Consider the following 16,836-nt stretch of genomic DNA (forward strand, 5'->3'; position numbering starts at 1 on the left):
TCTGACCCAAAATGTTATTGGTGCGAAGGTTGAGAATGCAAAATGTATGAAGAATATTCTGCTCTTGACTGACATCTAGTGAGACATATAAAAATAATAAGTAAAGCTGTAGATTGAGATTAAGCATTTATAAATCAGTTACTGCTGATTCTTATTTTTCCACTGTTAGGAAATTCACAAATAAGGAACCTAGGAGGAGATTATATGATTTATTGGTATGGAGAAATTCTAGCTGAGAAAGAATGGAATGTAGTAAATTCTTAGCTGAAATGTTTTATCTCCTTTATCTTTCACTTTTACATTCCTGATTTAATATTTGATAGTTTTCTATCAAAATCTTTCTTTTGATAGTTTTCTGAATAAATGTTGAATTACGCATGTGTAAGACTTTTTGTATTTTAAAAAAATTGCCTAAAATCATAGACTTTCAGAGACAGAGAAGACCTGTGTGGTTTAATCTGACTCCCTCATTTATGGAGATGCGAAAATTCAATTTCAGGAAGGATGAGGTGATCTAATCCAATGTCATACAACTTGTTAGTGCCAGATCTTGAACTGGAACTCACAGTTCCTGACTTCTAGTGGACTATTCTTTCAGTGTGAGGGAAAATTATTAAGTATACTTTGGATTGTGTTTGAAGCTTTTATGTTTTCTTCAACCAAATCATGAGTTTTAATACTGTGAAATTGTTTTTTCTTTAGAGGGAATATATACACCTGTATATAAGTTTTAAAATAAGCTTTTGTGTATTTTCTGTGTCTCATGTTTCATTTAATTTTTATTTGTAAGTGTTATGCCAGTTTAAGCATGAATATTTCACATTTTTCACAGGCAACAACACCTCCAAATCAAGGACGTCCAGATTCTCCTGTCTATGCTAATCTACAAGAACTGAAAATATCCCAGTCTGCTCTCCCCCCGCTTCCTGGGAGCCCAGCAATTCAGATTAATGGAGAATGGGAAACTCATAAAGATAGTTCAGGGCGTTGTTATTACTATAACAGAGGAACTCAGGAAAGAACCTGGAAACCACCTCGTTGGACTCGGGATACAAGCATAAGCAAGGGAGAGTTCCAGAGTCCAGGAGACCAAGAGGTATGAATAATTAAGGAATCAACCAGTGGCTTACCAAACTTTCTCTCTTTTCATTATTCAAGGCCAAGGAAGTGAGGAGGTTTGTTTCTTGGTATTGAAATGGTAGAACACTTGAAATCTCTGAGCTATTAAATGTTCTTTCCCAGTTTCATTATATTAATGCGAATTCTGATGGCTAATTCTGATGTCTAACTAATAGACAGTAGCTAACCTTATAATATGTTTACTAGTTCCTGAATTAAGTAATTTAAAATTCCTTAGTACCAGTGGCTTCCCTCACGTTATAGAAGATACTAATACACTTACTGTTATTGCCAAATCAGGGAAGTTTTTTAGAAAAAGGAAAGAAAATATATGATGTGACTTAGTCACATAAATAAAAACAAAGTTATGAACTAGTTAAAATAGACACTTTTCTGTATTGGTTTGCTGTGACTACTGAGATGCTTTTCAGTGTTTCAGTCAGAGGTGCAAGATCACTTTTTATTTATATGTAAGGAAAATAAGTATAATGTAATTCCTTTGCAATAAATGGGCCATCTTGTAAAATGTGACTGTTCAGTCTAAAATCATTACTTTCTGTATCTAGTGTTCATACTACTACTCCCCTCCCCCACCCCTCCCCAACCTTTGTTTCACCTTCACCTGCACCTCTTGGAGGGTGGTGCAGTGAACTTGGCCAGCTATATTTTGAGAGACAGTCATGTCAGAGGTCTGGAGAGATTCCTTGGGACCATTTGGACATGCAGGAGAGGCTTGGGTAGAATGACAGAATGGAATTAAATCCTGCTGTTTGATAGAGGGAGGCCCCTATGCCTGCATAGGGACACACTGCTCTTACAGAAAGCATGTGGAATAAAAACAACTCCAGTTAGGTAGGAGCTGGAAAAATCAGGTGGCGCATCCTGTATTTAGCAGAATCGAAAAGCTTTTTGTAGTTAATGACTCCTCTTGTCCTATTTTTCAGTTGGTTATTTATAGCTTTGGTTTGGTGATAACTTGTACTTTTAGTGTTCAAGAATGAGATTGAGAGTAGTGAGAGAAATTTGTTCTCGTGTTACTATAATAAGAAAAATGTTGAGAAAGTTACTTGAATTGTAGATCTAGAAAGATACCAAGTTACATTGTCCTGTATGTGAATAATAAAGTAAAAATCTAATAATTTGGAAGAATTAGGGAAAGAGTTCAATTATAGAATAATTTAAGGAAATTTAAAGTACACACAGCAACTTTAAGCATGCTTTTTAGCTTTCCATATTAATAAATGGATGAGAGTGATTTGTATATCAGAATCTCTGCTTACTTGGCCTCTGCACAAATTGTTTAAAAAATAGATAATTACAAAGTGGCTAGAGCACATTTTCTTTTCTTTTTTTTTTTTTTTTAAGATTTTATTTATTTATTTGACAGATGGAGATCACAAGTAGGCAGAGAAGCAGGCAGAGAGAGAGGCGGAAGCAGGCTCCCTGCTGAGCAGAGAGCCCGATGTGGGGCTCGATCCCAGGACTCTGGGATCATGACCTGAGGCGAAGGCAGAGGCTTTAACCCACTGAGCCACCCAGGTGCCCCTAGAGCACATTTTCTGATAATTTCTTGAGAAAGGTTGCATATAGGATGTGGTACTGAGACTTCATATGTGAAAAATGTTTATATTCTCTGCTTACATTTAATTGGTAGCTTGCTGAGTGTAGAGTTCTAGGTTGGAAATATCTTTTTCCTCACAGTTGGAGGGCATTTTGAACTTCCGTGTATGGCGATATGGATCAGCTGCTTGCCAGGAGTCTCCAGTGTCAAGACCATTAGGTCTTTCTTTCAGACTACTCAGTCTTCACTCTTCACAGAAGTCTTAAAATCTGCCAGGAAGGTCAGGGCTGCCAGGCTCTTGGTAGTCAGTATTAGTTTTGCTTATAGTCCCTCATTCTCCTTGTGTCTGATTGGTACCTTTGTACCAGTTGTGCCTCTTGTCTTCCAAATCAGAATCTTACTGTTTTTCTCTCATAAGAGGTAATTAATTCCTGTACTTCAACTGGGAAAAGGGAAGGGTGCACACCTAGCAAGCAGGCCTGAAGGGAAGGGATTCTGGCAGTTTAGTCCTCATTGCAGTACCCCTGCCCTCATCCCTAGTTCCAGGAGGACCTAATACTGTCACTTCTTGAGCCATTTGAAGATTCTGCTCTGTAAAGTGGTTGGATTTCACTTCCCTCTCCAACTCCACAGCCTCCTTCCACCATTTTAGAACCTGCTTTCTGTGTAGATGAGTTAGTCTTTTGTTCATCTGCTTCTCAGCTTCCAGAGTTTTGTGATTGCTCACGTCTTGCGTTCTCCCTGTTCTTGGTAGTATAAGTCTTTTAAAACATATTTTGGTACTTTTAGTGGGGTTCATAAGTGTTAACTCTTCCATCTAATTCAGAGCTTATTATTTTAGTGGTTATTCTAGAGCAATGGTTCTCAGCTGGGTAGTTTTGCCTCCTGGGGGACATTAAACAATGGAGACATTTTTTTGTTGTTACAACTCAGGGAGGGCTACTGGCATCTCGTGGGTAGAAGCCAGAGATGCTGTTAAACATCCTGTGATACACAAGATAGCTCCCACAACAAAGACTCATCTCGCCCTAAATGTCAGTAGTGCTGCTTTTGCAAACCCTGCCTTACAGTTGTTAACATGCATACTCACCAGAGCCTAGTCAGTGTCCTCTCACTCTTTAGAGCCAAGTGAGAACTCTATGTGCCATTTGCTGTTGTTGTATTTTATTACTGTTTTTAGTCCCCTTATTGTTGTACATGGCGATTCTTAAATTCATCCTGCTATTTGGCACTTTTCCCCCCCTCACACTCCTTTATGCAAATCAGATTATTTTGGACAACTTTTATCTTGGATAACTACTGTCTTAAGCACATACTTTTAAATTTTCTTAGTGAGGATTTGTTAGTGATAGAATCTTAGTTTAAAATTTAGTGATGATGTTAGTGATAGAATCTTAGTTTTTGTCTAGAAATTTTTTTCCCTCATTTTTGAAGAATATCTTTACTTGATATACAGTTCTTTTTTTAAGGATTTTAAAAAATTTATTTATTTGACAGAGCACAAACAAGGAGAGGGAGAAGTAGATTCCCTGATGAGCAAGGAGCCCAACCCAGGACCCTGGGATCTTGACCTGAGCTGAAGGCAGTCAGTCAACCAGCTAAGCCACCTAGGCGCCCCTTGATATACAGTTACAAGTTGACTGCTTACTTGTTTGTTTTTTCCTGGCTCACTGAAGATTTTATTCTCCTGTTTCCAGGCTTCTATTGTTGATGTTGGAAATTCAGCTGTCAGTTTGATTTTCATTCCTTGAAGAGCAGCTTGTCCCTTCTGGCTGGCAGCTTTTAAGATCGCTTATCTGTAATTTTCCTATAATATGATTAGGTGAAGGTATCTTCTTTATTTCCTGCCCAGGGTTTTGTTGGGGTTCTTTTTTTCCTTTTCTTTTCTTTTTTTTTTTTTTTTAAGATTTTATTTATTTGAGAGAGGGAGTGAGAGAGCACAAGCAGGGGGAGGGGCCGAAGGACAGGGAGAAGCAGGATTCCCGTTGAGCAAGGAGCCCAACCAAGGACCACTCCCCACCGCCCCCATCATGATCTGAGCTAAAGGCAGACTCTTAAGCGGTTGAGCCACCAGGTGCCCCTTTTGTTGGGATTCTTGAACTTGAGGAGTCCTATCTTTGATTAGTTCTAGAAAATTCCTACTTGTCTATATATAGCCTCTGTCCCATTTTCTGTTTCCTCTCATTCTGGAACTTTGATTAGATGAATATTTAATCTGCTTCCATTGGTCATGTCTTTACTTGTGAATTTTATCTCTATTTCTCTTTGTGGTTCATTTTCAATGATTTTTGGTGTAGTTCTTCATTATTTTTCATCTTTATTATTAAGCCAGTCCTTAAATTTTAAAAACATCTTAGTTTTTATTTATTTGGGAGAGCTTCTCCATCTTATTACTTTGAAAAGTTTTAAACCTAAAAAACAGTATCATGAACATCCACATACTAGGTAGCCTTCATCTAGATTTTTCTGTTTTAACATTTTGCCACATTTGCTTCTTCTCTTCCTCCTTCTACTTCCTAGTAATTTCTTTTCTAAACCATTTGGATTAAGACAACATAATATTTTATTGTCTAAGTATAAAGACGTTTTCCAGCAAAACTGTTGTCAGTATTTGATGAAAAGTTATCATGCCCAAGAAGTTTAATATTGATATGTTATTTAATACACAGTTAATATTCAGTGTTTCTCACTTGTCAAGTAATGTCCCTTATAGTTTTTTCCTGCAGTGAAAGACCCAGTGAAGGATGCTGTATTTCATATCTTTCTTTAGTCTTATTTTGTATTTAATTTAATTTAATTAATTTATTTTTAAAGATTTTATTTATTAGAGAGCGCATAAGTGGGGGAGAGGATGAGCTGTTTTGGGCAGAGGGAGAGAAGCAGACTCCCTGCTGAGCAGGAAGCCTGATGTGGGACTCAGTCCCAGGACCCTGAGATCGTGACCTGAGCCACTCGGGCGCCCGTCTTTTTTTTTTTTATAATTCTAGTACATAAGGTCTTTAAGAATTGGATTATTCTACTTTTCTGCTGACTCTTAATCATGGTGTTTTGTTTCACATTGTGTCCACATGTGTTTTATTTATTTATTTATTTATTTATTTATTTATTTATTTATTTTTAAAGGTTTTATTTATTTGTCAGAGAGAGGGAGAGAGCGTGCACAGGCAGGGGGAACAGCAGGCAGAGGGAAAAGCAGGCTTCGCAATGAACCAGTGTGGAACTTGATCCCAACATCGTGGGATCATGACCTGAGCTGAAGGCAGACACTTAACTGACTGAGCCACCCAGGTGTTCCCGTATGTGCATTTTAATATGTGACTATATATAGTGCTTAGAAATTTTTATGTATAGTAAGTCTTTAATGCTGGGGTTGAAAGCTTTTTCTGTCAGAGAGGATTTGCTTTTGTTTCTGCTAGGAAGCTAGTATCCTGTAAACATTTGAAACTGAATTTTCAGCTTTAGTTCTTTAGGCCATCTAAGTAGTAGTAATTTGGATTGCGTGAAACCCGGTTTGTGGTTGGAGATTCTCCCATTTCCCCCCACTTATCTGGGAAGATTCCTGTTATTTCCATTGTGTGGAATAAAAGGACAAGACTTATTTCTGGCTCACTGATAATCTGAGGGTATACTACTTTGGGGTGTCAGTTCTTTATCAGGGGAATCCTGTTACACTCCCTCCTGTTGGTGGTCTCAATTCCTGTTCCCCGATACTTCATGCCTTGAAAACTAATGTTCTAGTTTGAGGTTTGACACATGCCTTCAAAGAGAAGGCTGGTCATTACATTCTACTTAGTTTTTGACCTCTGAGTATTTCTTAGCCTTAGGCTTCTTGATGATTCTTAAAAATTTTATGTAATATTTTAAATTGTTTTAATCCAGGTGGTCATTTCAGTTACCTACATATCATTCTCCTGTAAATGGAACATCTTTGTAGCCCACTCTATAAGGCTATATTTGCTGCAAAATATATACCCCAAAGTTATTGAGCCAAGTACCCTGCCGAATGGAGTTAGGAGTATAGCATAGATAACATTTAGAGAATGCTTACCAGAAATAATCTTTATTTTATTTAATTGCCACTAAATAGCCCTTTTCTAGTAGTAAATATCAAGATTTTAGAGGTACTTCTGCCTTTTAAAAAAAAAAAGATTTATTTATTTATTTATTTGTCAGAGAGACAGAGAGAAAATAAACATAGGCAGGCAGAGGTAGAGAAAGAAGCAGGCATCCAAAAGAATGAGGAACCTGATGTGGGATCCCAGGACCATGGGATCATGACCCAAGCTGAAGACAGATGCCCAACTGACTGAGCCAGCCAAGCATCGCAGTACCTCTGGTTCTATAAAATAATAAAACATGTGAGATACCAGAGGTTTCTTTTCATGCAAAAAAGGAACATCTTACTGCACAAAAATTGGGAAATTATGGGAGTATTTCATTAGCTAGAAAGTTGTACTTATGAAAAAATTGATTTAGTGACTTTTTTTCTTAAATTAGTTTTACTATTATACAGGTATAATTGACATACAACATTGTTAGTTTCAGGTGTACAATATAATGATTCTGTATTTGTGTATATTGTGAAATGATTACCACATTAAGTCTAGTAAAGAATTTTTTTGTCATGTGAGAAGTTTTAAGATCCACCCTTTTAGCAACTTTCACATATGTAATACAGTATTATTAATTGTGTTTTCCATGCAGTACTTTATATCCTCATGACTTATTTATTTTATAACTGGAAATTTGTGATTTTTGGCCCCTTCACCAATGGATGAACCTGCCTTCTCCCCCCACCTCTGGCAACCAGTCCATTCTCTGTATCTATTAGCTTCTTCTGTTTTGTTTTGAGGATTCCACATAAGTGGGATCATATGGTATTTGTCTTTCTCTGACTTATTTCACTTAGCATAATGGCCGTAATGTCCATCTATGTTGTTGCAAATGGTAAAATTTCGTTCTTTTTAATGGCTGAATAATATTCCATTGTATAGATTTCTTTTCTCTGTTTCTAAAAGATTTTATTGTACTTTACTTAAGTAGTCTTAATTTAAAAATAAATCCTGATTTTTAAAATAGGTTTTCCATTTTTAACATTACTGTTACAAAATGTATATAGGTCACTTTATGCAGGGTTTCTGTAAAGTTGTCTACGTCAGTTTTTGTGAACATGTTACTATTAGTATGTTTCTGTCTTTTTTTTTTTTTTTACAACATTGAGAATCTACATAGTTAAGAGTTTTAGACTAAAATTATGATGATAGAAGATATAGTTTGAGTCAGATTTAATTGCAGGAAGTATTTTACCTAAAAGTGATCCTGGAGGGGTCATTTACAAGAGCGCTAATCTCATAAATATTCGTGAATGAATGAAGTTTAAGTGCAGTAAGCAAATTGCTACTCACTCACATTATGGTGCCTGTTGTTTGAAAAAGCAGAAATTAACTTTTGTCAATCTTATTTGCTTCTCTAGTATATCTGGATTTTATCATGCTTTTAAAAGTAAAGCATACCTAAATACTTCTTAAATACTTCCATACTGAATTTTTCACCTCTCTGACGTCTGAATTTTTTCAATATTATTTTTTCTGTTTTGAAGTTTAGTTTCCAACTATCTTTAATACACATGTGATTGAGGAAATAAATTAGACAAATAAAAGCAATAAATGAGAACGTAAAATACAGTATTACAAGACTAGTGCCCCCCTCAGTTCCACACATTAAAAAAATAATAATTCTCTTTATTGAGCACTATTATTTGCTGGGCATGAGAATTTTCAGGAAACTCAGTCTGAGGAAGTACTGTCATCCTGTATTTTGCTTACACATGGATGTGTATATGCATACACACTCCTGTCAATTTTTAATGTGATTTCAGTTCAGAAGCAGAATTAAATAATAGAAGGTAGCATTTTATCTCTCAGTCTGAAAACATTGTTTTCAATTTTATTATGGTGAATTTTTCCAGGGTTACATCATTGTGATAAAACAACTGTTACTAATTTCCCCTTACCACGTAACATTGTACCATTTGAAAGACTAACAATTTGTTTTGAGAATTAAATTTTCAGATATAGTCAAGATATCTTAGTGTGCTTATAGCTATTACAGTTTATTGTTTAGATTTGCAGCTAATGCATATGTGTGTATATATATATTCAAAGAAGAAAAATCCTTATGTTTCTGACTATTTATAGCTTCTTTCATCAGAAGAAAACTACCACAGCATTTGTTACAGCCAGTCAGATAGTCAGTGTGGTTCTCCTCCAAGGGGTTGGTCAGAAGAGTTGGATGAACGTGGGCATACCTTATATACCAGTGACTATACTAATGAAAAGGTACATTTTTTTTTCTCATCTAGTTTTTTTGGGTGGAATCCTTACATAAAATAGTCGTGTACTGAAGTTTTAGTAGTATTTAAAAAACGCATGAAAATATTCTTTATTGTAATTCTGAAATCATGCCAGTTGACAACATGAAAACTCATTATATAACTACTGATTCATGGTTTTAAATTGCTTACAATTACAGTGATTTTTGTGATGTCAAAACCACCTAAGGCAACTTCTTAAGAGTAGACCTGTTGGGTGTCATTCTGTTACGACTTCTTCAGTAAACATATTTCTTTATATTTTTCTCAAGGAATAGTTTTTTTTAGGAATAGTTTTCTCAGCATGTGTCACTATGATACACCACCTCACTTTCTATACTCCTTTTTCTTTTATAATCAAGTTACATAAAAAAAAAAAACCATGAATCTAGTACTTTATGATTAGTTTGGGAATGCATATTGAAATTTTATGTATTAACATCTGGTATCATCAGAGAAGCTAACTGATTGGTTGTGCTTGCTTTAATTACTTCACACTTGAACATAAGGACACATTAGTTTTCATGTATTTCACAATTAAGATCATATGTTAAATTAGCAGTACTTAGTCTTTTGCCCCTCATAGTCCCTATATTATATCATATGAAGTTTTATTATTAGTGTTTAAATGATATTGAATGAGGAATGTGTTGGCTGCAGGAGGTAATTCCTAAGGGTTTGCATGAAGTTTTGCTTACATTGTTTAGTAGTTTTATATTTGAAGATTTAAAAAAATACTCTCTTTTGTTCATTTCCCAACCCTGTTCTCAAGTGAGTGTGACTCTGTGTCCAGTATATATGTATATCTGTGTGTCTTTATGTTATATTTTCTTGTGTTAAGTGGTGCTTCACATTGGAACTAGCTTGACACTGGAAGAGAGAGGAAATAAATTCACATTTAATATTGAGTTTATTTACTTTTACCAAACTTAAAATACAAATCTGTTAGTATAAGTTTGTAAATTTTTTTTTGCGGTGTTCTTGAGGATGTAGAATAAAGTTCATAAGAAAAAGATCTAATATCTCCAGTTGTATAAGCTTAAACTCACTTTTACTTAAAAAAAACCACTTTTTTGTTTTTTTATATTTGTTGTTGTTGTTGTTTTACACCTGTTTTGTTTTTATAGTGGCTCAAGCATGTTGATGATCAAGGTAGACAGTATTACTACAGTGCAGATGGATCTCGTTCGGAATGGGAATTGCCAAAGGTAATAAACCTTAACATTGAATTTATATTTTAAAATAGTAGATATAGTATCTGAAAATGGTCTCAACAGATTTACTTTAAAATTTTTATTCAACTTTTAAATAGCAGAACTTTTTTTCGGAATTTATTGAGAATCCTTTGGCTAAAATATTCTAACATGTGTATGATCTTTGCTATATAATACTGGTAATTCCTATTCAGAAGTTCTTATCGTTGAAATCAGTTTTTCCATCATAATAAGAATTTCCTTCAGTGCCAATAAGGCCATCTTATATCTAGTCATCTTGCATATATTGAATTTTTGAGGTTGTTCTTAACATTTAATCTTTTTTTTTTTTTAAGAGAAAAAAGTGACTCAGTATTCCAATTTATTCTTATATGTAAATATGTGTTGTAATTGTGTCAGTCATTAGCAGGACGTGCTGATAAAATCTTCTAGGGTCTCACTGGGTCTTTTTTCAGATGAGCACATCAGGGCTTAGTTGATCTTAAGGCAGTGGGCTTCAGAGTGGTCATGTGCTTGTCACACTATTAGTATTGAGATAATTTTAAATGATATCTGAGCAAAAGTTTAAATTTTAATTGGTAGTTAATTTTGATGTTTTAGAAAATGACAGTGTTAGCAGACATATCTGTAATGTTAGATAGACTTTAATTTTTAAAGAAATTTGTCTTTTTGCCAAAGTAAACCAATTTAAAGAAAAGTACTGTTACTATAAAGATACATGGATATAGAAAAAAATCACTAGATGTTAATAATGTGAAGGTTGGAAAACACTGTCTAGTAAAGTAGTAATAATTGTGGTTTCTTCTTATGTGAATGTTATCTGACCTCTATTTTATGAAATTATAAGGTTTGATACTAGTGTAATAAGCTATACAGTGAGTACTTGATTATTAAGAACACCTTTGTGACCTGTATTGAGCTAGTAGCATAAGAACTCCATTATAAGTCTGACAGCTTTTAAAATGCCAAGATATCAAGGAACAATGTAGGTTGCTATTATGCAAACTTGGCTCAGGGTTCGGGGGTAGGGTTGAGGATAAAGGAAATAATAATTCTTTTTGTTAATTTAGCTATCAGGTGCAGCCCCAGAATTTTCTTGTGTTAAAAAAGCCTTGTCAGATCTTCAAATAAGCATTTGTATTTACGTATTTTACACGTATTTTAGCATGTATCTTACACAAGTACTTTTTCTTTTGCCTAGCTCAGCAGAAGAAACTATTTTTAATCATTTTTAATACTTTCAAAATGAGAAGTTCTATTAAAATTTACATATAGATAATAGGATTGTTTTTTGAAAATAATGCTGTTTGCAACATAACATTAGTGTTAATGATAATAACTTCTATATTTGATTTTCAAAACTCAACATACAAAGAATTACGAAGATATCACATTGGGGGCTTTCTTTTTTTAAGGCTTAATTATTTTAGAACAGTTAAAGGTTTACAATAAAAGTGAGAGGGTATAGAGATTTCTCATATATCCCTGGTTCCTACACATGCACAACCTCCCTATCAACATCACTCCCCAGAATGGTATATTCTTTACTAAGGATGAACCTACATTGACAAATCATAATCACCTGAAGTCCATAGTCTACCTTAGGGTTCATTCTTGGTGTTGATATATTCTGTGGATTTGGACAAAAGTATACTGACATGTCTTTCATTATAATATACAAAGTATTTTCAGTGCCCTAAAAATCCTTTGTTCACTACCTCCCCCAGCCCCTGGCAACTACTGATCTTTCTTTTGTCTCCATGGTTTTGTCACGTTGGGTTTGTTTGTTTTTTTTTTTAAGATTTTATTTATTTATTTGATAGAGAGCACAAGCAGGGGAGTGGCAGGCAGAGGGAAAGGGAGAAACAGGCCCCCACTGAACAGAGAGCCTGATGTGGACTTGATCCCAGGATCCTGGGATCATGACCTGAGCTGAAGGCATATGCTTGACTGATTGAGCCACCCAGGTACCCTGTCACGTGGTTTTCATTTAAAATTAACCATAGATAATATGTATTTAAATATATGTATATCTCTAAATATATATATATCTAAAATAATATCAAGAATGAGTAAAGATCCAAATAAAAATATATTAAAAATGCCATAAAGTGCTCCTCACATATTTTATGGATGGAAGTTTTCTATTATCACTCTTAAAAATTATGAAATATAGTTCAGTAAAACATTCATGGGTTTTTTCCATTTTCGTCATTAATTAGTACTTTTGGAATCTGATTCTGCAGATAAAACCATATTTACCTTTTAAACTTTGAAGTTGTACCAACCCCTTGGAATCCTATAGTATTTTATAAACCAGAGAATAGCAGTTGAATGATACTGTAGTAACAGTTACGGCTTTTTTGTCTGTGAGGTGTTTGTTTTGCTTTGTTTCATTGTGGTTTTTTTTTTGGGGGGGTGGTGATTGTTTTACAAAGAATTAGATATGAAATGGCCTAAATTTCCCTAATTTAATTGTCTTTTAATAAAATGTTTTAGTGGGAAATAATATTACAAGTTTAATATGATTATTATCAACTTTTAGGAGAAAAGATACATGTAATAAGATTAACAATATTTTTATTTGTAAATGTACTGGGAAGAAATTATAGAATACATCGGCTCTTATTTTTCAAAACTGGTACCATTTACAAATATAATCCTATTTAGTGATTAAATTGGAAAGAAAAATCTTATGGGTAGTGAGAGCCAAAATACGTAATACCTATGTGCTGGGAAAGGAATATATTTTTGGTATATAACTGTTCAGTATTGAAAACTATGTGACATTGACGGATCTATTGGGCTTATAAAATATGAGATCTGATTTCGACTTAAAGATACCAAAGGAGGGACTCCTGGGTGGCTCAGTCGGTTAAGCCACTGCCTTCAGTTCAGGTCATGATCCCGGGGTCCTGGGATCGAGTCCCGCATCAGGCTCCTTGCTCGGCAGGGAGCCTGCTTCTCTCTCCACCTCTGCCTGCTACTGTGCCTGCTTGTGCGTGCGTGCGCTCTCTCTCTCTGACAGATAATTAATTAAAATCTTAAAAAAAAAAAAAAGATACCAGAGGATATATCTGCTGAAGGTTTAGTTCACTTAAAATGATTTAGATTATAGAACAATATTTTATTAATATAGTAATTACATAATTTAAACATACTAAATTTTTCTAACACTTGACAAATTCCATTTGTAGCTCATGTCAGTTCCTCACCATTTGAGTTATAGAGGAATCTTTTGTTGTATTGCATCTTCCTTCATAGTAGTTTCTGATTGCCTGGAGTGATGAGATGGAACATAAGACTTCTTTTGAGTCATTTGTCCCAGGTCGGGGTCCACTGAAAGAAGAGGCTTCCCAGATGACCCTATATAAGGAGTAATTTGGAACCTATACTTAACTCATAGCTAAATATTCTATTTGTTTTTGTATTAACTCCTATACTTTCCCTGGTCAGAATACTTACAGGTTCAACATTAAAGTACCTACTTGTGGAGATGTCCTGGGTGAAAGAAAGAAGAAGGAAGGGACTGAGTCATATCAGAACCTTTCAGGGTAGTTCCACAACAGTGGAAATGGGTGCTGATTGTGATCATTGTTGAGCCATTTAGTGGTATTATCTCATTTTCTGCCACGATTTGCCACTTAGGATAAAGGCAGAATGGGTAGTTTTTTGAATTTCTAATTAAATTGAATGTGGGGAGAAGGTTGGATTTCAGTATAGTGAGAATGAGGAAATAAGCCAAAATGTTTTAGAACCTCTACTTAGTAAGTCCAAAATAAGTCTGTCAGATGGTTTTGTAAATCCCAGTGCAGATATTAGAAACTTAGTGATTGTTTTTGAGTACATCTTTGGTGGTCAGCATTGTATAGATATTATCATGAATGCAAATGCACAGGGCTTGGTCTTTATCCTCAAGGAATTGCTATAAATCTGGAAAGAAGAAGCATGCACATATATGACAGCTAAATGAGACAAAATATGTACACATATACATTTATGCATACCTGGCTCTAGATTGGGTATAGGTGAAGGGAACCATAAAACTAGACTAGAGGAAGGACTGGGGTGGGGTGGGGGGGGAATAAGGATGAATGAAAAGAGAACAAAACAAAATATCTCCCACTCAAAATGAGTCTGGTATTCAAAATTCCAAGTAAAAATATGAAGAACCCAATGCTAATATAAACATGAAAAAATCTAAGAATCAGAACATTATACTCCAGTTGAAATTAATTTTGTTAATAACTTAATACAGACTTTAAATAATGTTGTAGATGTCTGGAGTTAAATGAAGGCTTTCATTTAGAAAGAACAAGAAGGGCAACCCTCTCTGGTCCTCTCCCTCTTTGGGAGCATTGTGCTATCACTCAGTAAACTTTGCTTTGCTGTGCACCAAAGAAAATAAATAAATAAAATGAAAAATAAAAAGAACAAGAAATTATGAAAAATAAAAATGAATGATATCTGAATATGTGAATATGATAAAAAATAGAAATATTTCAGGTGAGAAAGCTAAAAATGAATGATATCTGAATATGTGAATATGATAAAAAATAGAAATATTTCAGGTGAGAAAGCTAGTCATTGGAATTAAAAAGTACAGCCAGTAGTGTATACTATAGACAGAAGGGCAGAAAGATAACAAATACTAAAGCATAGTTAAAAGAAATGGAAGATGGGTGGGAAGTTTCCTGTATTCGTAAACTAGGAATTCCAGAAGAGAAGAATGGAGGAAAGATGGGGAAATAATATCTAAAAATATAATTTCTAGGAATTTTCTAAAATTGAAGGAAGGCATGAGTGTATAACTGGAAAATATGCCTTAAATACTGACCAGGATAGGCGTCTGGGTGGCTCAGTGCATTAAAGCCTCTGCCTTCAGCTCCGGTCATGATCCCAGGGTCCTGGGATTGAGCCCTGCTTCGGGCTCTCTGCTCAATAGGGAGCCTGCTTCCTCCTCTCTCCCTGCCTGCCTTTCTGCCTACTTGTGATCTCTGTCAAATAAATAAATAACAACAACAAAAAAAACTTAAATACTGACCAGGATAAATAAAAATAAATTTATATGTTGACAAATTTTCCTGGATGTGCAGAACTTCAATATAAGGAGATAATTATAAGAGCTATCAAAGGGGTAAAAGACCAGATTTCCTGCAGTGGTAGATTGCATCATTGAGTCCATTCTTTAGGCATTCCTGTATCAGTGTTCTTTGATGTTTACCTTTGTAGAGGCCTTCCACTGTGTGTGGGGGTATATTCTGCTACCTGAGTTCAGTCATAATGACTTGCTTTCCCTGATGATTTGTTAGTAAATGTATCACAAGGTATAGTATTGAAATGGGCATGTGCACCAAAGAATATAATTAAAAATTAAAAATTTAATTAAAAATTTAAAAATGAACAGAGCCTCAGAGATCTTTGGGAAAATACAGAAGATCTAACATTCATTTCATTAGAATTCTTAGAAGAAGAGAAGAAGGAGTGTGAGGTTGAAAAATATTTGCAGAAAACAGTGTTTGAAAACATCCCACATTTGGCAAAAGACCAATAGAAATCAAGAAGTTGAGCAACACCTAAAAAACAGGATAGACCTAAAGAAATCCGCATCTTGACACATAGTAGTCAGATTTCTGAGAAGTAAAGACTTCCCCTTTTCTTCCCCCCTAAATAATCTTGAAAGCAGCTATCTTGAAAGTACCTATAGGGTAATAATGATTTGAATGGCAGTGGATGTCTTACCAGAAATAATGAAGCCAGAAGGAAGTGGTATAACATTTTTCAAATGCTGAAAGAAAAAACTCTAAACCCATAATTGTACATCCAACAAAAATGTCCTTCAGGAATGAAAGTAAATAAAGACCTTCTCAAATGAAAGTAAACTAAGAAATTTATTACCAGCATCATATTTTCAAAGAATTGTTATAGGAAGTCCTTCACACAGAAGAGAAATGATAAGAAAACATTAGGAATGAAGAAAGTCCAATGGAAAGGGTGAATATCTGAGGAGACTTGTCTTGAGTTTTAAAAATGACGTTTGGGGCACCTGGGTGGCTCAGTGGGTTAAAGCCTCTGCCTTCGGCTCGGGTCATGATCCTAGGGTCCTGGGATCGAGCCCCACATCGGGCTCTCTGCTCGGCGGGGAGCCTGCTTCCCCCTCTCTCTCTGTCTGCCTCTCTGCCTACTTGTGATCTCTGTCTGTCAAATAAATAAATTAAAAAAAAAATAAAAATGATGTTTGACATTCAAAACAAAAATTGAAACATTTCTGAAATACTCACTGTAGGTAGAGATGATACTTAAAACAGCTGTATACCATAAAGGGGAGAGTGAAGTGATGTAATTGTTGGTAAGATTTCTGCATTTTACTTGAAATAGTGAAATATTGATACTCGTAGCCTGTGATAAATTAAGCATGTGAATTTAATCCCTAGAGCAGGTACTAACAAGCCAACAAAAGACTCAAGAAACCATAGATAAATTAAGATATAATAGTAAAAACTTTTCAAATAGCCTGCAGGAAGGCAGGAAAGGAGAAACTCAAATGAATAATAGGTTAGAAAACAAATGAA

General features: G+C 34.9%; 1 protein-coding gene across 3 annotated transcripts in view; it reads left to right on the top strand.

Moving 5' to 3' along the window:
* The window catches only part of ARHGAP12 (Rho GTPase activating protein 12), a 109,290-nt gene that overhangs the window by 48,062 nt on the left and 44,392 nt on the right, over nucleotides 1-16,836 (top strand). For 2 of the 3 annotated variants that reach the window (XM_080811559.1, XM_080811557.1), the window contains exons 4-6: nucleotides 833-1,096; nucleotides 8,878-9,018; nucleotides 10,178-10,258. In XM_080811559.1, the coding sequence (XP_080667685.1) occupies nucleotides 833-1,096; nucleotides 8,878-9,018; nucleotides 10,178-10,258 (486 nt within the window). The remainder of the gene's footprint in view (nucleotides 1-832; nucleotides 1,097-8,877; nucleotides 9,019-10,177; nucleotides 10,259-16,836) is intronic. The other variant, XM_080811558.1, reaches the window with a different exon arrangement.

Source organism: Martes martes (assembly GCF_963455335.1).
Source record: "Martes martes genome assembly, chromosome: 8".
NCBI lineage: Eukaryota > Metazoa > Chordata > Mammalia > Carnivora > Mustelidae > Martes > Martes martes.